This window comes from Clinocottus analis, unplaced genomic scaffold, assembly GCF_023055335.1.
Source record: "Clinocottus analis isolate CAN_PGR_092001 unplaced genomic scaffold, fCliAna1.0.p SCAF_18, whole genome shotgun sequence".
NCBI lineage: Eukaryota > Metazoa > Chordata > Actinopteri > Perciformes > Cottidae > Clinocottus > Clinocottus analis.
In genome coordinates, this window is record NW_027175909.1 from 16,043,609 (window position 1) to 16,067,717 (window position 24,109).

A 24,109-nucleotide genomic window follows, 5' to 3' on the forward strand; every position below is an offset into this window, starting at 1 on the left:
AATTTTATAATAACACAAGAAATAAGTTCCACATGTTTACTATACAGTTGCACATGTGAAATAAAGGACTTCAAATGTGTAAATGCTGTGTTCATCATCTGTTTAATAGCATTGAAAACATGAACGTTTGAAAGTCTTTCCAGCATGCCTTCGTGCATTTCTTCTTGGTATTAAAAACAACTCACAGACATACCATTTGTTGGAATATTAATGTTATATAGGATGAAAAAATACTGTTATTATTTAAATGTTGTTTTATTTATGGTGTCTCAAGTGAAGCAACAACAACAAAAGTTTGGAAATTGGTTGTGGATCCTGCTTTTATTTTTGAAAGAATAAAAGCGCTTTCGGAAGTAGAGCCGGAACCAAAGACTATTTATTTATTTTATGTCTCAAGCAAAGCAACAACAACACAAGTTGGGAAATTGTTTGTGAGGAAAACCCCGCTTTTATTTTGAAAGAATAAAACCCCTATCGGAAATAGAGCCGGAACCAAAGACGTCCAACAGTGGTTCCGCATTGGAAGCTACGTTGGCGTTAGCTCCAGCACGGAACTAGTTGAGGTAACACGGTCGCCACTAAAATGCCTTTAAAAAACTGTTTATTTCTGTTGACATAAACGCGGTTGACTTTCCCGCCGAAGCACGAACAACCGTCGAAGCGCGTGACGACGGTGACGTCATCGAGCAGGTACCGTAGCGTTGTCGTGGCTGTTTTACACTTTTACTTAAAGTTTCGGTTTCCACGTCGTGAGTTGTTGTTTTCGGCGGTTTGCTCGCTGTGAGACAGACTCCACACGGCAACGGTTCACCCTGCAACTCCTTTGAAGGACTTTAATGTCGGAGGAAACATTAATGACAGCGCTGGCCACAAATACAGTACAACAAAAAAAATATATTAAAAAAGAAATGTGTGTGTCTGTAAGAAAAAATAAAATTATATATATATATATATATATATATATATATATATATATATATATATATATTCTTGGTTTAAGCAATTTAATTTCCAATTCAAAGTGCTTGACATAAAGTTTTATCATACAGAACATAAAATAATAAATCCAGTAGTTTTAACGTATTTAACGAGGCATATCAAATATCTGTAACTCTTTAGTAAAGGTAGTAATATTTCTCCATCAACATGTATAAACTGATTCCTACTGAATATTTTCCACACAGATATTCAAATGATTCAGGAATCGTTCCTCGATGGCGTGTTCACGTTCCTTCTGCCCTGCAGGGTGAACCAATGAATGTATTGATCACGGTGTCTCTGTTCTGGCAGCAATGAGCAGCCCTGAGGCGGTGCAGATGGAGGAGGTCAGGAGGAGAGCCCAGTCGCTCCTCTCCTCCACGGGCTCAGCCCAGGACGTGAAGGCGGAGGTGCAGACCATGGCCAGCCTCCTGCTGCCTCTGGCGGAGAAGTACCGTCACCTGGGGGTGGAGGCCATGTTGGCGGAGAACACCACCTGCCGCAACACCCAGGAGGTACCTCTTCGTCCTGGTCTGCGCCTGACATGCATGCATACGTTTTTATTCAATTTATTTAGTGTATTTAATTTTATTTAATGTTATGTATTTTTTTAAATTTTATTTACTTTTTTTTTTTTTTAATATATAATTTTAAATAATTCTTTAATATTTTTTTTTGCATCCTATCATTAGTAGGAAGTGTCCTTCCAAGGAAGCATCCTATCAAGGAAGCGTCCTTCCAAGGAAGCATCCGATTAAGGGAGCGTCCTTGATACTAAGTGTCCTACCAAGGAAGCGCCCTTGACTCTGAGCGACGCCCACTGACTGACCGCTCACTTTGAACTGATTCCCCCGCCTTCAGGTCCTGGAGTCTCTGAGTCGGCTGGTCAAGGCCTTGAGCATCCTGGAGAAGTACGGCTGTAACCTGACGAGCCCGGCCCGGCCCAGGTACTGGAGGAGCGTCAAGCACAACAACCCGGTCTTCAGAACCACCGTGGACGCCATTAGGGTGAGAGTCAGTGTGCTCATGAGGATCTTGGAGCGCCCTTCCATGAAAGCGCCCTTCCATGGAAGCTTCCTTGTTAGGAAGTGTCCTTCCAAGGAAGCGCCCTTCCAAGAAAGCGCTCTTCCAAGAAAGCGCCCTTCCAAGGAAGCGCCCTATCAGGGAAACATCTTTCCAAGGATGCGTCCTACCAAGGACGCATTCCAAGGAAGTGTCCTTGGTAGAGAGCGTCCTTGGTAAGAGTGTCCTTGGTTGGGAGCGTCCTTTTCTTTGTAGAAAATATCCTTTTTTTCTTTTCCCATATTTTGCGTCTTGATGAACTTTGCTCAAAGAGGTCGTGCGTGTTCTTGGACATTGTATCTGAAGCGGCCATGTTGTTTCCAGGGTGGCCGGACCGTCTTGTTCCTGTACGGCTACACCAGTCAGCAGATCGACGGCCTCAGCTTCCCCGACGACGTCGGCGAGCCGGACGCAGCCCGAGTCGCCGCTGTGACGCTGGAGGTCATGACCTTGCGCACGGAGGTGGACATGCTCGTTAAGGTTCGTGAGCGTTCGTGAGTCTGGAAACCTTTTATTTTTTAAACGGCGTTCGTTGTGAAACGCTTCCTGTTTCCATGTCTCTGTTCAGGGCTCCCATCCTCACCCAGATAACTTCAGCGGCGTCATCCCATTCCTCACCCAGCAGGTCTGTACCAGCACCACCAACGCATCTTTCACTGGAGACCGCTGACAGAAAAATAGTTAAAATGTTAATGATATCGTCCTACAAGAAAGCATCTTTGGTAGGAAGTGTTCTTCCAAGGAAGCGTCCTAGCAATCATCTGACTTCATTCAGTCATGGTTTTGCAAGCTAAGACCTCAGATATGATCTTTTTATTCATTTATTGACTTCATACCAGCAACATGATCTCCAGTTTCCATCCGTTCAACATGTCATACATGAAAAAAAGGCTCTTTTTTTTTCAACATTTCCTGTTTTTGTTTAAAAAATAAAAGCCCCCTTGTGTCTTTCTGTGGACAGAAAAAATTGTAAAGAACTTTTATTGTGAAATATATTGCAGGACAGTGTTGTGACTCGCTTACTGACTTTAATTTGGGGATGTTTAACTATTTAAAAATCCCTCAATAAAAGTCATAAATGTATGGAAGCCCATTCCCGGCACGAAAAAAGTCATAATTATGACAACAATAAAGAAGTCATGATGAAAAAAAATATGATCAATAAAAAAAAGTCATAATTTGTTTTAAAATAATTATGACAAAAAAAAGTCACAGCCGTAAAAAAATGTTTTTCATAATTAGGACTTTTTTTGTGGCGGAAATGGACTTCCATATGATTGTGTTTATTTGCTATTTTATTTTTATTCTTCTGCCTTGAAAAAAACTGTGTTTATTAATATCAACCACACAAGATGCGTTTTCAGATCAAACCGTTGCGCAACATGTGACCAAAAGCCAACAATAGGATGTTTTGTTGTTGTTTTTTGTCCAAACTAAAGTGCCAGTCGTGAGCCAGCCGGGCGTTTCCTCCCGTGAAGTCATCGTGAATCCAGCCGTCATGACGCCGGTTATTTTCAGATTCGGAACCATTTATTGCCATGTATGAATTTGCCCTGGCGGGAGGCGCAGACCATTTAAAACAAGCAATAAATGGGAGCGTGAATATTTTATTTTCCAGGACAAGCCGGTGGCCGACGCCGTGGTGGTGGAGGAGCAGCCGGCGGACAAACCGGCGGACAAACCGGCGGACAAACCCCGTGGAGTTCCGTCTCTTCAACCTAAACCCACTCCGGACCCCGAAGTACAACCTCTGATACCACCGACAGGTGAGCGGCAAGCCACGCCCCCGTTACCTGAAAACGAATGTCACGTGACTGTTGGCGTACACACTGGGTGTGTGCGTGCCGGCGTGAACAGGAAGTACATTGGAGCGTCATGGTAATCTTTCATACAAAACAAAAAATAAATAAATAAATGTTACACGCGATAAGAGACTTAATCTAGACATTTAATCTGACGTTAGCTAGCTTGAAAGCGAGCCTTTGAAGCTAACGCAAATCAGAGCTAGCTAACATTATAGCTCACTGTTCTCTCTCCTGCAGCGAGTGACTGCAGACTGTGCGGCGCCGCCTCGTCTCTGGTCTGCCCGTCTTGTGGCGGTCAGACCTTCTGCGACGCCTGTGACGACCTCTTCCACCGCCTCCCCTCCAGAGTCGAACACCGGAGAGAGCCGCTGCAGAGCGCACCGCCGGGTACGCCGCCGCCGCACGCCGGCTTTAAAACGGGGACGCGGCCGTCGGTCTCGGCGCCCGTTTTGTCAACTTGTTGTTTTGTTTTTGTTGTCGTTGTGTAGTTGTGGGGATTTGCACCATCTGCGGGATTTCCGCCGTGCACGCTCAGTGCTCCGCCTGCGCCCAGAAGCTGTGCGAGAACTGCGACAAGCTGTTCCACTCGCACCCGGACCGCCGAGGACACGACCGGACCTTCGTCACGACCGCCAAAGCGTCCAGGTGAGGAGGAACAGGAAGTCACAATACCAAAGGCCCGGGGGACCAAGGGACCCAGAGCCTCGGTAGCAAAGGCCCCGGTCCCTGGTGGTCTTGGTCCCCGAGCTCGCCCCCTAACCTCTAGTTGCTTGCTTGCAGCCTCTCTCTCTCTCCGTGGGCGTGCGCTCGCTGCACGACGGTGAACGAGATGCGCGCCGTCCTCTGCGTGACCTGCGAGCGGCCTCGCCTCGCCGCCGCGGCCGCCGTCCAGGAGGTCCCGCTGTCGATGCCCACGTCTCCCAGCACGGGTGAGAGCCCCCGAAACGCACCGCCGCGCATCTTCATGTAGACGCGCGCGCACACACACACACACACACACACACACACACACACACACACACACACACACACACACACACACACACACACACACACACACGACTTTTCCACTGACCGGTGAGCTGTGGCTCCTCAGAGTGGCGCTGCAGGAGCTGCACGGTGGTGAACCAGGGCAGCAGCATCCTCTGCGAGGTGTGTGAGCGCCCCCGTCTGGCCACGCGCCCGCCGCCGCCGCCGGTGACTCCGGTGACTCCGGCGCCGTCCGGCCCGGGATCCCCGTCCGAGTCCGGAGCGAAGGTTTGTTTCGACAATATTCCGTATTTGATGTGTGAACATAACGGAGTTTTTAGGGTTACGGAAAACCTGGAAAAGTCACAGAAGCTTTACAATGTAAATATCAGAAAAGCTTGAGCCTTTTCGTTTCAGCTTCCTGAAGTGTTTGTTACACGTGATGCGTTCAAAGGTCGTCGGGAAAGAAGGAAGTCCGATGACAATGACTTATTTTTAAAGCCTCTATTCATTAGTTTAAGGAAAACAGGCTGCGTTGGGGGTTGCGAGGGTTAAAGCCGCGACATTCACGGATTCATGTTGTCATGTTTTTGCTCCCAGCTCTCCCAGTGGAGGTGCCAGTTCTGCACCTACGTGAACTCCACTCCCACCGTGGTGTGCGAGATGTGCAACCTGTCGTCCATAGACTCCGCTGCAGCGTCTCTGCCTCAGTCCCTCCAGCAGCAGACGACGACTTCGTCCGGCAGCACCGGCGACGTCCGGCCCAAACCGGCGGGCCCGAGGCCCCAACCAGCGCCCCGACTCCACGTGGAGGCCAAGCGGCAGAAGACGATGCGGGAGGACGGCCTGCGCCTCGTCCAGCAGATCAGAGTAGGTCACATGACTCAGAGTAGGTCACATGGTGTTGACGGGTTCAAAGTAAACCAACGTGGAGCCTCGTCCCCTCCGTTAGGAAGCGGAGCGTCGCGGCGTCAGCGCCGAGGAGGTGTACGCCGCCATTTGCATGGGCGGCGGCGGCAGCAGCAACGCCAACCCCTGCGATTGGCTGACGTCGGAGCTGCCTCACCTGCTGGACGAGATCTGCGCCATGGCGGCCTCCGTCCAGGTGGAGAGAGACGGCGAAGAGGCGGAGACAAGCGGCCCCGCCGCCGCCCCGCCGCCGCCGCTGGGCGACGGCGCCAAGCTGTCACGAGCCGAGGCCAAGCTGGCCTGGCTGACGGCGGGAGGAGACACCGACAGAGCCGTGAGACAGCTGCTGAGAGACAGACAGGTCAAGGTAGGACGACCAAAACACCCTTCGTGTGTTCAACCTGCTCCTCTGGTTGTATAGAAGCCCGTGCTTCATGTGTTCAACCTGCTCCTCTGGTTGTATAGAAGCCCATGCTTCATGTGTTCAACCTGCTCCTCTGGTTGTATAGAAGCCCGTGCTTCACGTGTTGTGTGTCTGTGTGCAGATGAAGGAGCTTCACTCGCTGGGCTTCAGGGACGTGTTTCGCTGCGAGGAGGCCCTGCGGCTGAGCGGCGGCGAGGTGAAAGGCGCTCTGTCTCTGCTGCAGCGCCCCCTCCTGGAGCCTTTCCACCAGCGCATCTGGACCGACCAGCCGGAGCCGCCGATCGATCCCAAACACCCGGACAAACAGGTGCAGCGCAGTTTCTATTTATTTATGTTTAGCCGGTCACACTCGAGCGTTAACGCGTCTGTGGATACAAAGAAGAATTCATTTTTAGACTCTTTATGTGTTAAAAATGTACATTTAGCAGCCAAATCTTGTAGTTCACATGATATTTAACCTTTATAATACATTCAAGACTTGACTTATTTCTTTACATAAAGGTAATAAAGTAGTCGTTCGTGGTCATTTAGTTTGTGCGCCCTCTGGTGGTCCTAACCAGAGTTTTAAAATGTTTATTGTCAGGCCTGGAAAAGTCCTTGAAAAAAATAAAATCCCCAAAGTTGTGTAAAAGTTCTGTAACGTTGTTATATTCATGTGTTCATGACGTTCATTGAGTTTGAAATAATGAATCTGCTTTTAAAAGAAAGAGGCTAAAAAATTAAGCAGCATACATACAGGCATCTATTTCACACAATGTTTGCTCATGAACATTTGGTTAAAAGTCATGAAAATTTGGTTAAAAGTCATGAAAATTTGATTAAAAGTCATGAAAATTTGGATAAAAGTCATATAAATTTGGATAAAAGTCATGAAAATCGTTGGTTAAACTGCATGAGCCCTGCTTCATGTGGTGGGAATGAAAAGGGGTTTCATTATTTATCCGACGCTCCCTGCTCCGTAGCGGACGTGCCGGCGCCTGCTGGCGCTGCACGACCTGCCCAGCTGGGGGCGCTGTGAGCTGGTGCTGGCGCTGCTGCAGGAGCCCGACGTCACCTCGTCTCTGGAGGACGTGGTGCAGGCGGTGAAGGAGTCCCAGGACAAGGACTTCATCCGCAGGGTGCTCATCAACGAGTGCCCCTGCTGCCTCAGCAACTTCCCCCGCAGCAAGGTGAGCAACTTATTGCTGCACATTGTTGCCCGTGAGCTCAACGGGCAACGTGGTCTCCTCTTCCTCTCGTTGCAGATGCAGTCCATTTGTTTTCTTCTTCTTCTTCTTCTTCTTCTCCTCTTCCTCTCGTTGCAGATGCGGTTCATGTTGTTGTTTTCTTCTTCTCTTCCTCTTCCTCTCGTTGCAGATGAAGTCCCTTTTGTTTACTCTTCCTCCTCCTCTTTCTCTCGTTGCAGATGCAGTCCTTATTGTTTACTCTTCCTCCTCCTCTTCCTCTCGTTGCAGATGCAGTCCCTGTTGTTTACTCTTCCTCTCGTTGCAGATGCAGTCCCTGTTGTTTACTCTTCCTCCTCCTCTTCCTCTCGTTGCAGATGCAGTCCCTGTTGTTTACTCTTCCTCCTCCTCTTCCTCTCGTTGCAGATGCAGTCCCTGTTGTTTACTCTTCCTCTCGTTGCAGATGCAGTCCCTGTTGTTTACTCTTCCTCCTCCTCTTCCTCTCGTTGCAGATGCAGTCCTTGTTGTTTACTCTTCATCCTCCTCCTCTTCCTCTCGTTGCAGATGAAGTCCCTTTTGTTTACTCTTCCTCCTCTTTCTCTCGTTGCAGATGCAGTCCTTATTGTTTACTCTTCCTCCTCCTCTTCCTCTCGTTGCAGATGCAGTCCCTGTTGTTTACTCTTCCTCCTCCTCCTCTTCCTCTCGTTGCAGATGCAGTCCCTGTTGTTTACTCTTCCTCCTCCTCCTCTTCCTCTCGTTGCAGATGCAGTCCCTGACTTCCTGTCAGTGCTCCGTGTGTCTCGAGTGCTTCGGGCAGCACTTCACGGTCGCCGTGCGGGACAAACACATCCGGGACATGGTGTGCCCCGTCTGCGGCGAGCCGGACATCAACGAGTCGGAGCAGCTGGACAGCTACTTCTCCACGCTGGACATCCAGGTACCGCGAAGGGGCGGGGCCAGATGATGTCATCGCCGAGGACAAGAGTTCTGATTGGCTGCGGAGTTCAAACAAAACTACAATGGCTATCTCGGCCAGAAGCCGTGAATTAAGTCTTTACAGACAGATTTGTCATCATTCCGACAGTCTTTGAACTCACCGCGTGTGTCAGAAACGCTTTTGCCAAAATAAAAGCAGCCAAAGTAACGCTTTGAAATATTTTATCAAAATATCTCAAATATATATTTAAAATCTCTCCACAAACAAAAGGAGAGAAAATTCAACTTGTTTTGTCTTTTCTCTCTTTCATATATGATGTCATCATGGTTCTGTTGTCAGAGAGTAGCAGGACTTTTATTTTGAAAATTTTGAAAATCAAGACCACAGAGAGGGAAACATGTGACTTCCAAATAATGCAGTCATGTTTTCTTCTGCTTCAAACGAAATATAGAGGACATGACATGGGCGAGCTTTACCCAGCGTGCAGTTCGGCGGTGTGAATATTAGTGTTACAAACTGTTTCGTGGGGTTTTACCTGTTAGACAGCGTCAGATGTTATTGTTATTATAAAGTTTCCACTGTTACACAAGTTATATGTAGTAATGAGAGTGTGTGTGTGTGTGTGTGTGTGTGTGTGTGTGTGTGTGTGTGTGTGTGTGTGTGTGTGTGTGTGTGTGTGCCTGCAGCTGCGTAACTGTCTGGACTCTGATGTGTACGAGTTGTTCCACAAGAAGCTGACCGAGCACGCGCTCATGAAGGACCCCAAGTTCCTCTGGTGCTGCCATGTGAGTCCAGATCTCATATTCCTTTATTAAATAATATGTATTATTAATAATAATCCTTTATTAGCAGAGAGAAACGTTACAATAAGAACGAAAGATATAAATATAATAAAACGTTAATAAATAAAAACCTTTTAGAGAAGAGACTCTGTTTGTATCCTGAACGCCTCTTCCTCCTCCTCCTCTTCCTCAGTGCACCTCTGGCTTCATCAACGACGGGGACCAGATGAAGGTCACGTGTCCGTCGTGTCGCAGGAGTTTCTGCGCTCAGTGCAAGAAGCCCGTGAGTACCGAGATCCCCCACGCTCACACCGGACACTGAAACGCCTCCCAGAGCTCAGGAATGGGGCCTTGAAGTCGAGGAGGCGCTCGCTCTCTGACTCCCTCGGTCTCTCCTTCCCTCTCTCCCTCCCTCTCTCCCTTCTTCACACTATCTCCTCCCCAGTGGGAGCCCCAGCACCAGGATCTGTCCTGTGAGCAGTTCCAGCAGTGGAAGAGAGACAACGACCCGGACTACCAGCGCCAGGGTCTGGCCGGCTTCCTGAGAGACAACGGCATCAGTGAGGACGCTTTGACCTTCATTTGACATTTGACCTTGTCCTCACCTTTGTGACCAGTATGACCAGTACACCTGTCCTCCCCCTGCAGCATGTCCGTCCTGCAGGTTCCAGTACGCGCTCACTAAAGGCGGCTGCATTCACTTCAGCTGCTCCCAGTGCCGCTACCAGTTCTGCAGCGGCTGCAACAACCCGTACCACAAGGTGGGTGCTGTGGTACTGGGAGGGGAGTACTCTGGTACTCTGGAGGGTCTCTCTACGGCCATCGATTTGACCTGTGTGTGTGTGTGTGTGTGTGTGTGTGTGTGTGTGTGTGTGTGTGTGTGTGTGTGTGTGTGTGTGTGTGTGTGTGTGTGTGTGTGTGTGTTCTCCCCTGCAGACGGTCTGCAAGGCGGCTCAGTGCACTTTAGGCGGCCTCCACGCTCACCACCCGCGAGACTGTCTCTTCTACCTCAGAGACTGGGAGCCGCCCAGGCTGCAGGCTCTGCTGCAGGTGAGCTACTGGGAGCTACTGGGAGCTACTGGTTCTGATCGGGCTGCAGAGATACAATCTGCTGGGTTCAAGAGACAACAAATACAAATAAATCATTCAAAACAAACCACAACACTTTCATCTCTTCTCCTCTCGTGGAAATGATGAATAAATACGTAGCAGGAAGTAATAATAATGAAGGGAAGTAAAACATGTTGAAGGAGAAGTTACATTCAAACGATTCTTCTTCTTCAAGAGGAACCTGATGTTTTTAGTTTAATTGCTGGAACGAGTTCAAAACTGTTTATGAGGTTTTATTGTTCATGGTTTTGTGAACATGAGGTCATCAAATACCTTAAAACTCTGGATCCAGCCGATGTTTCTCTGCGTTATTTTATTTATTACCTTTTCAGCCTTTTGGCTATTATTAAAACAATAATAATATAAATGTGACTAGATCTTCCTGCTGGAACTAATAACTGCAGAACCACGTCGTTAATAAGCAGAACGAGTTCATTTCTGGCTGAACGTCGTCTCGGATCAGGAGGGAACCTTAAAGAGACGTAAATGAATGTTCCCTCATGTTCCCTCATGTTCCCTTGTCTCCTCAGAGGAGCGGCGTGGAGTTCAACACGGATCCCTCTGATGCAGCTCAACCCGGTAAAACCCGTCTTCATTTAAGCTCAGGTGATCTTGAACTTAAAGCTCAGGTGATCTTGAACTTAAAGCTCAGGTGATCTTGAACTTAAAGCTCAGGTTATCTTGAACTTTAAAGCTCAAGTGATCTTGAACTTAGAGCTCAGGTGATCTTGAACTTAAAGCTCAGGTGATCTTGAACTTAGAGCTCAGGTGATCTTGAACTTAGAGCTCAGGTGATCTTGAACTTAGAGCTCAGGTGATCTTGAACTTAGAGCTCAGGTGATCTTGAACTTAGAGCTCAGGTGATCTTGAACTTAGAGCTCAGGTGATCTTGAACTTAGAGCTCAGGTGATCTTGAACTTAGAGCTCAGGTGATCTTGAACTTTAAAGCTCAGGTGATCTTGAACTTAGAGCTCAGGTTATCTTGAACTTAAAGCTCAGGTGATCTTGAACTTAGAGCTCAGGTGATCTTGAACTGGTGATGTGAGTCTCCTCTCCTCCTCAGCAGACGCCTGCTGTGTGATGGAGCAGAAGGATGACGCCGGGCAGCAGATCGACTCCCCGTGTGGGCTCCAGACCCAGCCGGGACAAGCCGGACTCTGCGAGTGAGCACCTGAGTTTAAAACCAGTTATCATCAGACAGGTCTGAAGTTAAAGGGGAGGAGTCGGCAGACAGGTGTGACGTTAAAGAGGAGGAGTCGGCAGACAGGTGTGACGTTAAAGGGGAGGAGTCGGCAGACAGGTGTGACGTTAAAGGGGAGGAGTCAACAGACAGGTGTGACGTTAAAGAGGAGGAGTCGGCAGACAGGTGTGACGTTAAAGAGGAGGAGTCGGCAGACAGGTGTGACGTTAAAGAGGAGGAGTCGGCAGACAGGTGTGACGTTAAAGAGGAGGAGTCAGCAGACAGGTGTGACGTTAAAGGGGAGGAGTCAGCAGACAGGTGTGACGTTAAAGAGGAGGAGTCGGCAGACAGGTGTGACGTTAAAGAGGAGGAGTCGGCAGACAGGTGTGACGTTAAAGAGGAGGAGTCAGCAGACAGGTGTGCTGACAGGTGTGTTCCTGCAGGAAGCACTACCGGGAGTACCTGGTGAGCCTGGTCAACGCCCACTCCCTAGACCCCGCCCCCTTGTACGAAGCCAACGAGCTGACCTGGGCCTGCAAGCGCTACCAGGTGGATGTGCAGAGGGCCGCCGACGGCGAGGACGACAACCTTTACCTGGCGGAGCTCCTCAAGGTCAGAGATATATATAAAAATTGCTCATGTTTACGTAGATTGTTGTTGTTGTTGTTGTTGTTGTTGTTGTTTCTGATGTTTTTCTTCCCTCCACAGAAACTGATGGAGGTTCCTCTCGGGGAAAAGGTTCCTCGTAACAAGTAGAACGGTTCTCCTGAACTTCGGCGCTGCGTTGGCTGTTTCTGTTTCTTTTCCTCGTTGATCATCTCGATTAACTGATTGTGGAAATCTTTCAAAAATACTCATGAAGAGGAATTCATTGGAGGTGTAGAGTTTGATATTTTTACAAATATATAAAGTTTGTTGATTTATCTTTTTTAAAAAGTCCCTTTTTTTTGGAAATGAATGTTGAAAGAGTTTTGGGCAAAATTATATAAATAAAACAAACAGAAATGATGGTAAAGAAATCTAAAGAATATATATATAAATTATATGAATAAATGAGTATTTTGAAGTGTGGATTTATTGACTTTACCCATCACAGTCTTTTCTACACAACTACACTTTACAATACCACAACTATACTTTGTAATATTAATGTTAAAGCTCTCGGGTACATTTACAGTAAAAAGTACACACTATGTACCTCGTACCACTTTCTATTGATTAATCAATACTTTTACTTTCAGTAAAGTTTTTAATGCAGGACTTTTACTTCTAGGACTGAATACGAGTCTTAGTTCATGTATTTTGGTTCTGTTTATTTATATATATTTGTATATTATATATGTATGTTACAGTATAGACATAATAAAAATTATGTGAAAATTATTAAGTAAATATAATATAAAAAATATAAGTAAAAAAAAAAGTATAAAAGCTCTATATTGTATATCTACAATATATATAATTTATATTACATATATATTATGTATTATATATATAATACATATATTTATAATATATATTTTAATGTGGTGTCTGTGAGTGACCGTTGTCGCCCCCTGGCGGCCGCCACCAGAGCGGTTCCCTGAAGTCACGTGATTTCTGGGAAAAGGAGCGCCCGCAGAGAGACAGCGGGTCCGCGCCGCAGAGCCGGAGAGGAGCCGCTTCAGCCCGCAGAGGTAAACGAAACTCAGCTACTTCCTCCTTCCAGCCCGCTGTATTTAACATTTAACCAGTAACCAGTAACCAGCTCTATATTTAACATTTAACCAGTAACCAGCTCTATATTTAACCAGTAACCAGTTACCAGTCACCGGGTGAGAGGTTCGAGTCCCGGACAGGACATCGTTTGGTTGTTTATGGTTTTGTTTTGAGTCTCGAGCTAAAACTGAACCCGAGAGGCGAAACATCCACATTCACACGAGCCGATGATGTCATTTCTACAAGTAATGTTCTGTCCGTTTGTTGTTGTTGTTGTTGTTATCATGAATAAAGTGTTTTAATGTGTTGCTGGAATGCGTGCGTAATGGCGCGCAGGTTGTTTACTCTGTTTGTGTTTCCTCAGTCCTAAAGGAGTCCGATAAGAGTCCTCCTTCCCTCAATCCTAAAGAACTCCTTTCCTCGGTCCTAAAGGAGTCATGGCGGCGGGAAGAATAAGATCCACCCGCAGGCTGCGCTCCTGGATGGTCGAGCAGGTGTGTGTGTGTGTGTGTGTGTGTGTGTGTGTGTGTGTGTGTGTGTGTGTGTGTGTGAGTGAGGGGAAGAGGGAGGAAGGAAGGGAGGAGAAGGAAAGGAAAAGAGATACTGAGTCTCTAGTGACATCAAACAACAACATCAGAGGGAGTGAAAGTATTCAGATCATTTACTGCAGGAAAAGTACAAATACATCACTGTAAACACACTCTGTGACAGTAAAAGTACAAGTACCACATGATTAAACTAATATAAAAGTAACACAGTACAAATACTCTGTAACAGTAACATGTTTGTTTTTAGAAGTCTGATATTTAATCAATTTGCCTTGAATACTCATTTGTTAAGGCTAGTAGTAGAATATATATATATATATATATATATATATATATATATATATATGTATATATATATATATATATATATATATATATATATATATATATATATATATATTATAAGTGTGTACTGTGCTGCAGGTGAGCAGTGGGAGCTTCCCGGGTGTCGTTTGGGACGACGACGACAAAACGATGTTCCGTCTCCCGTGGAAACACGCCGGAAAACAAGACTTCCGTAAAGACGAAGACGCCGCCATCTTTAAGGTCAGATTATCATGTTATTATCATTTTATTATTGTAATTGTATTATTATAATTGTATTATTGCATTTTTTCATTATTACAATTGTATTATTATATTATTTTATTATTATAATTGTATTATTATATTATTTTATTATTATAATTGTATTATTATTATTATTATTATTATTATATTATTATAATTATATTATTATTATAATTGTATTATTCTATTTTTTATTGTATTATATTATTATTATTATTTATTATTTACTCTGTTTAAAATACAAAATGATTATTATCATTTTGTATTTTATTATTATTTTATTATTATTATTCCCAAAAGAGTCTCTGAAAAGATGGTTGACCCCTCCCTGACCTCTCCCCCCTCCCCCTTCCCTTCAGGCGTGGGCGGAGTTTAAGGGCAAGTCCACGGTGGGTTGCCATGACAGCGCCGCCTCCTGGAAGACGCGTCTGCGCTGCGCTCTGAACAAAAGTCCCGAGTTCACGGAAATCGCAGAGCGAGCGCAGCTGGACATCTCAGAGCCGTACAAGGTCTACCGGCTGGTGCCCATCAGCGAGCAGGGTGAGGCTTCTATACAACCAGAGGCTTCTATACAACCAGAGGAGTCGCCCCCTTGTGGTCAGGAGAGAGAATGCAGCTTCAACACATGAAGCATAGACTTCTATACAACCAGAGGAGTCGCCCCCTTGTGGTCAGGAGAGAGAATGCAGCTTCAACACATGAAGCATAGACTTCTATACAACCAGAGGAGTCCCCTTGTGGTCAGGAGAGAGAATCAACACAAGAAGCATAGACTTCTATACAACCAGAGGAGTCGCCCCCTTGTGGTCAGGAGAGAGAATGCAGCTTCAACACATGAAGCATAGACTTCTATACAACCAGAGGAGTCCCCTTGTGGTCAAGAGAGAGAATCAACACAAGAAGCATAGACTTCTATACAACCAGAGGAGTCCCCTTGTGGTCAAGAGAGAGAATCAACACAAGAAGCATAGACTTCTATACAACCATCAGCAGTATTTGGTCCCGTAACAGGATGTATTTGTGTGTCTCTGAGCCTCTGACTCATAGATCCTCGACGTGGCAGATATACGAGCCGGAGGGTCAAAGTTCAAAGTAGTTTCTCCTCATCAGACTGCACCGAAAACCGTAAACAATAAATTGTATTTGTATTTTTCTACAACAACAACAACAACAACAACAACAACAGGAAGGAAGGCGATAACCAGTGACTGGACCAGGAGGTTGTACTGTACTTTTCTTTCCGCTCAGGCGTCGTGGTTCCTGAGAAGAAACCCAGAGCGAAGGCCAAGAGGACGAAGAGGAGGAAGAGGAGGAGGAGCAGCAGCAGCAGCGAATCGGAGAGCAGCGACGTGGAGGTGAAGCAGATCAAGACGGAGGAGGTGAGGAGTTCTACTGTTTGGAAAGAAAAGGATTTAAACGAGAACATAACCATAACTATAACTAAATACAACTATAACCATAACTATAACTAAATATAAATATAAGTATAACCATAACCATAACCATAACTATCACTATAACCATAACTATCACTATAACCCGGCAGTGTGCTGCAGAGGTTCTGCGGTGGAACGCCGTGCAGACAGAAGAACCCGCCGCCGTGCAGAGAGACGGTGAGCAGAGCGCTTCTTCTGATTCTGCCTTGTTTTATGTCTATCACTACTTATCATTATTATTATTATTATTATTAATAATGATATCTAACCGTGTCTCTGTCTGCAGTGGTCGATGAGTTCCGGTTGGACTTTCGGATCGAGGAGAGCGTCGGCGCTCCGGCTGGAGGTCAGAAACTGAACCCCAAAACCCTCCGCTCACGTTGTAGGCTCTTGTTTTTCAAAATAAAAGTCCTGCTCCTCTCTGGAGAAACCGAAGCGTCAGGACAAGAAGTAGAGAGAATAACACAGAATATATTACAGTTACGTTAATCTGGTGATTTATTGGATACCAATTAGAAAAAAAGACATTTCCAATTAAAACGTGCACACTGACCCCGTGCACGTTTGTCGCACACGATGCGTTCAGGGACCGTTGGAAAGATGAAGATCTGACTATAATGAGGGTTTCCAGCGTGTGTGAGTTAGGGGTCAAGGTGTGTGTTCATTATTACACACACTTTTATTTAATCATGTAAAACTATTGTCAATTGTTCTTTACTCATAAAATATTATAAATTACTGAAAATCTATTATTTATTGAAAAAATATTGTTAATCATTACTAACTTAAAAGTAATATGAATGTCTTAAAACTATTCAATCAATAATTACTTTAAAGTATTACTTAAAACGATTGTTAATTTACTTACTTAAACTATTTGATATTTAAAAATGCCTGTTCATGATTACACTTTTATTTATGTTTGTTAGACACGATGCGTTCAGGGGCCGTTGGAAAGATAAAAGTCTGACGACAAAGAGGGTTTCCACGTTCGGGGTCAGGGTGCAACGCCCAACAACAGAAACCTTTAGTCTGTATCCCATCTGCGTTATTTGACCATTTATTTTGAAAGGTTCCTCCGTGTTCCTCTCTCTCCAGTTCAGGACTCCTTCAGCGTGGTGGTCCATTATTTAGGCCGTGAGGTTCTGCGGCGTCAGATTCACAGCAGCGACGTCCGGATCACGTACCTGCCGCGCTCGGCGGCGCCGCCCGCGCCGGCCGTCTTGAAGGACCGCTTTCCGCGCGTCCCGCTGCCGGAGCCGCCGCCGTCCTCGCCGCCGCCGTCCAGCCCGGAGCGGCGGGCGCTGCTCACGCTGCTGCCCTTCATGGAGAGCGGCGTGCTGCTGACCGCCACGCAGGTCGGCGTGTACGGCAAGCGCTTCTGCCAGGGCCGAGTGTTCTGGACGGGGCCGCACGGCGCCACGGCCGGACCGCACAAGATGGAGAGGAACACCAAGCCCGCCATGTTGTTCAGCAGAGACGCCTTCAGGCAGCGTGAGCGCATCCCGCCTTCTAGAAACCATCTCGTCTGGTCTGACAGTGAAGGGAATGATGTATTTGACTCTTTATTAATATTATTATTATTAATAAGCTCATCTTGGTCTGCAGAACTGGAGCTGTACCGCCTGCAGGGCGGCGCTCCTCCGCAGTGCGGCTTCACGCTGTGTTTCGGGGAGGAGCTCCACGGCACCGACGACCCGGCGGAGAAACTCATCACTGTTCAGGTAAACACATTTCATGTTTACAACATATATAACACAACATATAAAACATCACACAACACAACATGTAACACATTACATAACACAACATACAACACAACATCACATAACACAACATGACATCACAGTAATAAACTAGACTCTATCGTCACATTAAGATTCTACTTTAATAGATTCAAGGAAACCATTTGCACTTATTAATGAATTAACTTAACTGATTACCTACTTAATACTTTAGCTCAATATGATTGACTAAAATTATTAATTCATCCTTACTCAAAAAAATATTATAAATTACTTTTTTTTTAAATATTATAAATACTTCATTAAAAAAATATTTAAAAAATATTATAAATTACTTTATTCAAAAAATATTATAAATTACTTTATTCAAAAAATATTGTTAATCATTACTAACTTACTAAACTAATATAAACAATTGTTAATTATTCATTATTTGTTTAAAACTTAAAACTTTGGTAACATGCGAGAAAGAACCGTCAGCACAGTAAACAACAACAACAACAACAACCCCCCCTCCTCCCCTCCAGGTGGGCTTCCTGTGGGCGGAGCAGCAGCTGCAGAGCGTCCAGTCGCTCTTTGACTCCATCAGCGTCCTGCAGGCGCTCGCCAGCGAGTCGCCGCTGGGAGAAGTCACCCTGAACCTGGTCGCCGTGCCGACGCTGGACTCTGAGGCCGTCGTCTGAGCACCCCTCCAAAATAAGAGTCGTCCCATCCTTATTTTTTTGCTGAGCGACACATGTTCAATGTAGTTAAATATTTATTTTAGAGACGATGAGAAATATTTAAGTACATTCAACACGTATGAGAAGGCTGAATTCAGCTGAGCGTCTCGCTTGTTGGGGAATTAGGTTTTGTTTTGTTGACGTCGCCCCGAAAGATAATGGAACAAATCTTATGCACTTATGAAAAACACTGTTTTATGAATGTAGAGATGAGTGCACTGGGAGCACTGGAAGCACTACAACACTGCGGAGCGGCAGCCAGTACTATCCAACCTTTTGGATCTAGCTTCTTCTGTCACGTTCTGCTAAACTTAAAATCTTTAAATGTTTTGGAAGGAAAAATGTGAAAATTGAAGAACCTTTTTTTTTTTTTTAGTTGTTACATTCCATAATCTAAACCAGCGGCTCTCAACCTTGTTCCATTTGAGAACCGCTGACTCATCGATTAACCCGTCTTGTTTAAAATGCAATGCTCTCCTCTCAGTCACTGGTTCCCAACCAGAAGAGTTTTTTATTCTGGCGAAACCAACAGATTTGAGCTTTTATTCTGTTGATACTATCAGATTTGAGCTTTTATTCTGGTGACTTACTGGATACTCGTAGGCTCGGTGCTGGGTCAGCACAGCGGACGACATCGTGTTTATACATTGAATATATATATAAATGTATATATATACACACATCTCATACCCGTGTTACAGTGACAAAGGGAATCACAATAGAAGTTAAAGAGCACAGTTCAGTCGAGTAGAAAGAAAATATGCAATAATGTTTCTAATGATCTTTTTTTTTTAATGCAACTCAACTCTAAGTCAGTTATTCTTCATGTCTTGTGGATCATTTATTACAAACGTGGGTTGAAGGTTACAAAGACGTTTTAAAGGAAAAATCCCCAAAAATCCTGTTAGATTATTAATGTGGGACATCATGCATTCATGAGTTATAATAATGTGAGAAAGTACAGAAAGTTTCACAGTAAAACAAATTATGTTTAGCTGTACGGAGGAGTGACGTCTATACAGGACAAAAAAAAAGACAAAATGGGACCAAAACACATACCACAAGTGCATTTTAATAATAATTATAATAAGTATTAAAAAGTGTTTTTAGGTGATTTTTCCTTTAAATCAGAGCACAAGGCACAGAGGGAGGAGAGGAGGGGGGTGTAAATATGTTGTTATTTATGCATGTTCTGTTATGGACCTCCACGGTCATGAAAATGCATTAAAAATAAAACCAGACTCTGGCGCACACGTGTGTGTGTGTGTGTCGTACACGGCAAGGGGCCGCGGGCTTCGTCCTCGTCTAGATGTTCCCGTTGGCCGGCGAGGCGAGCTCTGCGATCTTGCCGTTGAGCTTCTGATTGGTCCAGTCCTTGGTGATGTCATCCAGGTGGCTGTCGAAGTCCACCAGCAGCGTCTGGTCGCCGGCCTCCAGCAGCTGGCCGGCGATGGCCTGAGTCTCCTCCCAGTGCCGCAGCATGATCCTGCACACACGCCCAATAAATATCAATACATGTACCGTAGACTGCAGGTATAGGACGCATCCTTTTATTAGCCACGTCTACGAAAAACTAAAAGGTGTATTTAATCTTAAACAAGCAGCGGTGGTTTATGAGCCGCTGGCCGAGCGGCTTCTGGTTCACGCTGTAAATGTTTTACTTTTAGTTGAATTGTTATTTTCATATTTAAAAAGGTGTTGAAATGTTCCCCACGTGTGTTTGTCTTTGAGCGTCCATCTTGAATCTCTGCGCTCGTACATGACGATGGGAGGAAGCCGGTAGTCTGACGTCATCTTGCTGCCGTCCAGCTGCGGATACACGGGAGGAAGAGGGACAGTCAGAGGGCCACCTGCTGCTCAGGTGAGGAAGAGGAGGGTGAGCTTAGGTAAGGAAGAGGAAGGTGAGCTCACCATCAGCAGCACTGCGTTGTCAAACTGCTCAGAAATCTTGTCGGCGATCTTCAGCGCACACGGAGTCGGGCTGAAGGAGGAAGAGGATCTTTACTGACACCAGAACCTCTGGAGATGATGAAGATCATAAACATGATAAACAGCAGCTGAACTCACCTGCTATCTGTCACGCAGGCGTTGGCTTGATAGTATCCCACAATCCTTTGCTGCGTCTGTGAACACCACACGTCCACCTGAGCAGAGAGGGCACGTTAAAGACTTCAAAACAGCAACAGTGTGACATCCCAAAATAATACATTGTTGTTGTTGTTGTTGTTATGTATTAGGCAACTAGAACATGATGCATTGCTGCAGATTAAACTATAAACTATGCAACAGGATATAAAAGAGCAGAAACATGAGATGATTTTAGTAGGACAGTGTGGTAAAAGTATTCCCTATAAATACTTTTACTTGAGTACATTTATCTGACTACATACTTTCACAACGTCCGGTTGAGAGTGCGGTACTTCTACTGGAGTAAAGGAGCTAAATACTTGTACTTAAGTCCAGTACCAGTACTTTTACTGAGGTAAAGGAGCGACATGAATACTTGCTCCAGCACACCTGTCCTACCTGTGTGAGTGCCAGCTGGCTGATGGGGGCCAGCGGCAGGTGGGAGTGGAGCAGCGGAACGCAGTCCGTCACGCAGACAGCGCCCCCTGCCGAGCCGGAGGACAGCAGCAGCCCGTTGATGCTGCACCGCGGAAAGAGACAGGCGTGCAGGTACATCTTCACGTAAGCCCGGCACGAGAGCTCAACCTCGCCCATGATGATGATGGCTTTACCGTCACTGTGAGGACACGGAACGCGCTGGGAAGCTACCTTCAACACGGAGGAAGCAGCGGCGGAACACGCGCACCTGTCACACGTCAACGACGACAGGCGTTTCTACAAACACAACATAACACAAATATAGTTAAATATGTCGGTTGAGTTAATATTTCCAACCGATTTTAACGTTTCCGAAGAGCTGAAACGGCTGACTGTTTCTGTCAACAGCGAATTTTAAAAAGACGTCTGAACCGTTACTTCCGGTTCCGCCCATAATACTTAAAGGTGTTCATCTGATTGGCCGACAGGTCTCTCTCTGGGTTCCCATTGGAGCAACGAGGTTTCAATTATTTCTTTTCAGACTTCTTCAGCTGCGGTGTCATGCTTACGCTCTGTAGCAGAGCGCCCCTTAGGGGACCGGATGTTGCCTGTAATGACAGTTATTTCAAAAAGGGATACAAATGGAACATTACAATGAATTAAGAGCAACACACTGATGGAAAATATAATAGATATGTTGATTTATTAAATGCTTACACACATGCATACATATAAACACACATATGTGTACATACACACACCTAGACACACTTTTGTGAATACATTCATATTTGTACATAGTTCTATTTTGTTGTCAGAAGCAATAATGTGTATTACCAAACACAAAGTTAAAGAACAAAGTTTGCATGTTTTGTTTAAAAGTACAGCAGTAGAGTTCCACACAGGCCTAAAATAAATCAATTCCATTAATTAGTTTGTGAAATCTTACCCAACCAACCACCAACCTCAAAACCTGACCTGTATTCTTAAAATTCAAAAATTCTGTGATGCTGAACTTTAGTCGTCAAAGAGACAGATTCATTGTAGAGATTACAGGATACAAAAGGAGTTTATTTTGAGTTGACAAGTCAATGCAATGACTCATCTTTGTAGAACGTTCAGTGTTGCAATGCCTGAAACACACAAAAAAAAAAGTAAAATGTAAAATCTGTATTTTAATTTCTTAATATAGATCAAGTAAAAATACATACATACCCTGCCCATAGCTGGTTCTCTTTGAAGACCATATCCAGGCCCAATATTAGCATTTCAAATTGTATGGGCAGAAGTTGGATCATTCCTGCTATGGACGAGGGTAGCTCGGCCGCAGGGGCACTCGGGGCTGCCGCTGCAAAGCATAACGAGGTTGCTTTGGAAGCCGCAACTGAGAAGGCTTGGGCTTCCACTGGACAGGATATTCAAGATGTTGCTGGGGCACCTGGGGCTGCAGCGCAGGGTAGCCATGTTGCTGCTGCAACGCAGGGTAGCCATCTTGCTGCTGCAGCGCAGGGTAGCCATCTTGCTGCTGCAGCGCAGGGTAGCCATCTTGCTGCTGCAGCGCAGGGTAGCCATCTTGCTGCTGCAGCGCAGGGTAGCCATCTTGCTGCTGCAGCGCAGGGTAGCCATCTTGCTGCTGCAGCGCAGGGTAGCCATCTTGCTGCTGCAGCGCAGGGTAGCCATCTTGCTGCTGCAGCGCAGGGTAGCCATCTTGCTGCTGCAGCGCAGGGTAGCCATCTTGCTGCTGCAGCGCAGGGTTGTCATGTTGTTGTTGTTGCTGCTGCTGCTGCGCAGGGTAGCCATGTTGTTGTTGTTGTTGCTGCTGCTGCTGCTGCTGCTGCTGCTGCTGCACAGGGTAGCCATGTTGCTGCTGCTGCTGCTGCTGCTGCGCAGGGTAGTCATCTTGCTGTTGCAGCGCAGGGTAGCCATGTTGTTGTTGCTGCACAGGGTAGCCATGTTGTTGTTGCTGCACAGGGTAGCCATGTTGTTGTTGCTGCACAGGGTAGCCATGTTGTTGTTGCTGCTGCTGCTGCTGCTGCTGCTGCTGCTGCGCAGGGTAGCCATGTTGTTGTTGTTGTTGTTGTTGTTGTTGCTGCTGCTGCTGCTGCTGCTGCTGCTGCTGCTGCTGCGCAGGGTAGCCATGTTGCTGCTGCTGCTGCTGCTGCTGCTGCTGCTGCTGCTGCTGCTCCTGCTTATGCTGCCGATCATGTAGTTGATTATGCCGTCGCTGATTATGCTGCCCCAGAGGATAGGTAGGTTGTTGAGGCACCCGGAGGTAGCGAGGCTTCTGGGGCGGCCGGGCTAACTTCCGCTGAGGAACCCGGGACTGATGCCACTGGGGCCGATACCCTGACTCTGCTAGCTGTGGCTGTTGAGGAGAAATTTGATAAATACTGGATATCTGGCACAGACCGATAATGTGGTTGCTGAAATTCAGCTTCAGGCCGTTAACTCGTAATTCGTTGTGTTGGAGCTACTTGCCTCATAGGCATTTGAGGTTGAAATGCTCCATGAAGATCCGTCTCCAGTTTTAAAGCCACTTGAAAATGGTCGATAGCCTGCAACTGGCACTTTATTATCTTCATGCTTCTCAGCAGATCCAATACTAAAACCTGTAGAGCAGACAGGTTAGTGCATGAACACAAACAAACATGTAGCTTTACATTGGGACTAAACTTACCACTCGCTTGATGTCTTCCAACAGCTGGCAAGGCCAACAGAAACCATCTAGGCAAGACATCCCAGAGTTACTATGAGTGGAACAATTTTAACAATTTAATCATGTTTAAACCGTACCTCAAGAGAAACCTCATGGCTTCAGTTACAGGCCAGTGAAGAGGCAAGCTCAGCCACTTCTGTCAGCGCCAACCAAACCACACACCTGAACCAGACTGACAACAGGAAGCAACTAAAGCACACCCATCTTACCTTGTTGGTTAACTGACACGTGAGAGCAGTTGATGGCAGGTGTGGCTAATTACCTGACAAGAGGGAACCACTGCACTTTTTAACAAAGCTGGTTCAAAGGCTTTTTGTATTCAATTCCTGGACCTGATTTAAAAATGTGAAGAAAAAAATTAAAATTTGATAAAAGTATCTGCTCGGCTTCGCTGTTCATTCAGCCATACTTCTTATATCGTGTCAGTAGAGGCCAGAAGAAAGACTTCAACATGAAATTTGTTGGTTCAAGATGAACTGCTCGCCAGGAAAGTGAGTGAGGTCAGGCGACAGCAAATATACAGAAAGTTACAGAAAGTCCATATATATATGGAAATGAGTATCTTCGTTGTATGCTATTCTACGCTCTTTTTAGTAAAGTCTGAACAGTTAACCTTGGTCCCGCCCAAAATGTTCATCCGATTGGCTAAGATGTTGATCTTTGTCATTCAATTGGGGCCTTCTTCAGTTGTGCAATATACAGCAGGGTGCCCCTTGTGGGGGAAGTATTCAGTTTATAACCTGGAGTAATGAATCATACAATGAGATGTTTGAACAATGCTGCATTGAAAACGGACTGTTCTCAGTTTTGT

General features: G+C 45.8%; 3 protein-coding genes across 6 annotated transcripts; 2 read left to right on the top strand and 1 right to left on the bottom strand.

The window, feature by feature from the left end:
- Nucleotides 1–535: 535 nt before the first annotated feature.
- LOC137788487 (E3 ubiquitin-protein ligase RNF31-like) lies at nucleotides 536–12,338 on the top strand. 2 transcript variants are annotated; one of them, XM_068581313.1, is made up of 24 exons: nucleotides 536–690; nucleotides 1,291–1,493; nucleotides 1,840–1,986; nucleotides 2,365–2,520; nucleotides 2,609–2,665; nucleotides 3,659–3,806; nucleotides 4,083–4,232; nucleotides 4,334–4,490; nucleotides 4,626–4,774; nucleotides 4,942–5,102; nucleotides 5,415–5,684; nucleotides 5,767–6,090; nucleotides 6,269–6,454; nucleotides 7,110–7,316; nucleotides 8,074–8,247; nucleotides 8,934–9,032; nucleotides 9,223–9,312; nucleotides 9,475–9,589; nucleotides 9,678–9,790; nucleotides 9,966–10,079; nucleotides 10,670–10,718; nucleotides 11,203–11,302; nucleotides 11,763–11,931; nucleotides 12,028–12,338. In XM_068581313.1, the coding sequence occupies exons 2-24, from the start codon at nucleotides 1,293–1,295 to the stop codon at nucleotides 12,073–12,075; spliced, it is 3,384 nt and encodes a 1,127-aa protein (XP_068437414.1). In that variant the 5' UTR covers nucleotides 536–690; nucleotides 1,291–1,292; the 3' UTR covers nucleotides 12,076–12,338. The 2 variants fall into 2 exon arrangements, with proteins under 2 accessions (XP_068437414.1, XP_068437415.1); XM_068581314.1 differs by having other exon boundaries at nucleotides 11,206–11,302.
- Nucleotides 12,339–12,941: 603 nt separating this feature from the next.
- irf9 (interferon regulatory factor 9) lies at nucleotides 12,942–18,838 on the top strand. 3 transcript variants are annotated; one of them, XM_068581357.1, is made up of 10 exons: nucleotides 12,942–12,995; nucleotides 13,382–13,511; nucleotides 13,989–14,111; nucleotides 14,495–14,675; nucleotides 15,384–15,514; nucleotides 15,682–15,748; nucleotides 15,858–15,917; nucleotides 16,670–17,065; nucleotides 17,180–17,295; nucleotides 17,844–18,838. In XM_068581357.1, the coding sequence occupies exons 2-10, from the start codon at nucleotides 13,455–13,457 to the stop codon at nucleotides 17,997–17,999; spliced, it is 1,287 nt and encodes a 428-aa protein (XP_068437458.1). In that variant the 5' UTR covers nucleotides 12,942–12,995; nucleotides 13,382–13,454; the 3' UTR covers nucleotides 18,000–18,838. The 3 variants fall into 3 exon arrangements, with proteins under 3 accessions (XP_068437458.1, XP_068437460.1, XP_068437459.1); XM_068581359.1 differs by having other exon boundaries at nucleotides 12,970–12,995; nucleotides 13,450–13,511; XM_068581358.1 differs by lacking the exon at nucleotides 12,942–12,995 and adding an exon at nucleotides 13,242–13,262.
- emc9 (ER membrane protein complex subunit 9) lies at nucleotides 18,622–21,002 on the bottom strand. Its single transcript, XM_068581381.1, has 5 exons — nucleotides 20,565–21,002; nucleotides 20,106–20,182; nucleotides 19,950–20,019; nucleotides 19,753–19,847; nucleotides 18,622–19,524 (listed from the first exon to the last, which is right to left on the bottom strand). The coding sequence occupies exons 1-5, from the start codon at nucleotides 20,757–20,759 to the stop codon at nucleotides 19,344–19,346; spliced, it is 618 nt and encodes a 205-aa protein (XP_068437482.1). The 5' UTR covers nucleotides 20,760–21,002; the 3' UTR covers nucleotides 18,622–19,343.
- Between the last annotated feature and the right edge of the window lie 3,107 nt (nucleotides 21,003–24,109).

What these genes read in the sequence shown, in the direction of transcription:
- LOC137788487 (XM_068581313.1), top strand. Translation starts at nt 1,293, where the DNA reads ATGAGCAGCCCTGAGGCGGTGCAGATGGAGGAGGTCAGGAGGAGAGCC. An exon ending in GCCTCGTCCAGCAGATCAGA is followed by an intron (nt 5,685 to 5,766) that starts GTAGGTCACATG and finishes CCCCTCCGTTAG; the next exon opens with GAAGCGGAGCGTCGCGGCGT. An exon ending in GCAACTTCCCCCGCAGCAAG is followed by an intron (nt 7,317 to 8,073) that starts GTGAGCAACTTA and finishes CTCTCGTTGCAG; the next exon opens with ATGCAGTCCCTGACTTCCTG.
- irf9 (XM_068581357.1), top strand. Translation starts at nt 13,455, where the DNA reads ATGGCGGCGGGAAGAATAAGATCCACCCGCAGGCTGCGCTCCTGGATG. An exon ending in GGTGCCCATCAGCGAGCAGG is followed by an intron (nt 14,676 to 15,383) that starts GTGAGGCTTCTA and finishes CTTTCCGCTCAG; the next exon opens with GCGTCGTGGTTCCTGAGAAG. An exon ending in AGAAACTCATCACTGTTCAG is followed by an intron (nt 17,296 to 17,843) that starts GTAAACACATTT and finishes CCTCCCCTCCAG; the next exon opens with GTGGGCTTCCTGTGGGCGGA.
- emc9 (XM_068581381.1), bottom strand. Translation starts at nt 20,759, where the DNA reads ATGGGCGAGGTTGAGCTCTCGTGCCGGGCTTACGTGAAGATGTACCTG. An exon ending in GCCTGCGTGACAGATAGCAG is followed by an intron (nt 20,020 to 20,105) that starts GTGAGTTCAGCT and finishes TTCCTCCTTCAG; the next exon opens with CCCGACTCCGTGTGCGCTGA. An exon ending in ACGCTCAAAGACAAACACAC is followed by an intron (nt 19,525 to 19,752) that starts GTGGGGAACATT and finishes GCGTGTGTGCAG; the next exon opens with GATCATGCTGCGGCACTGGG.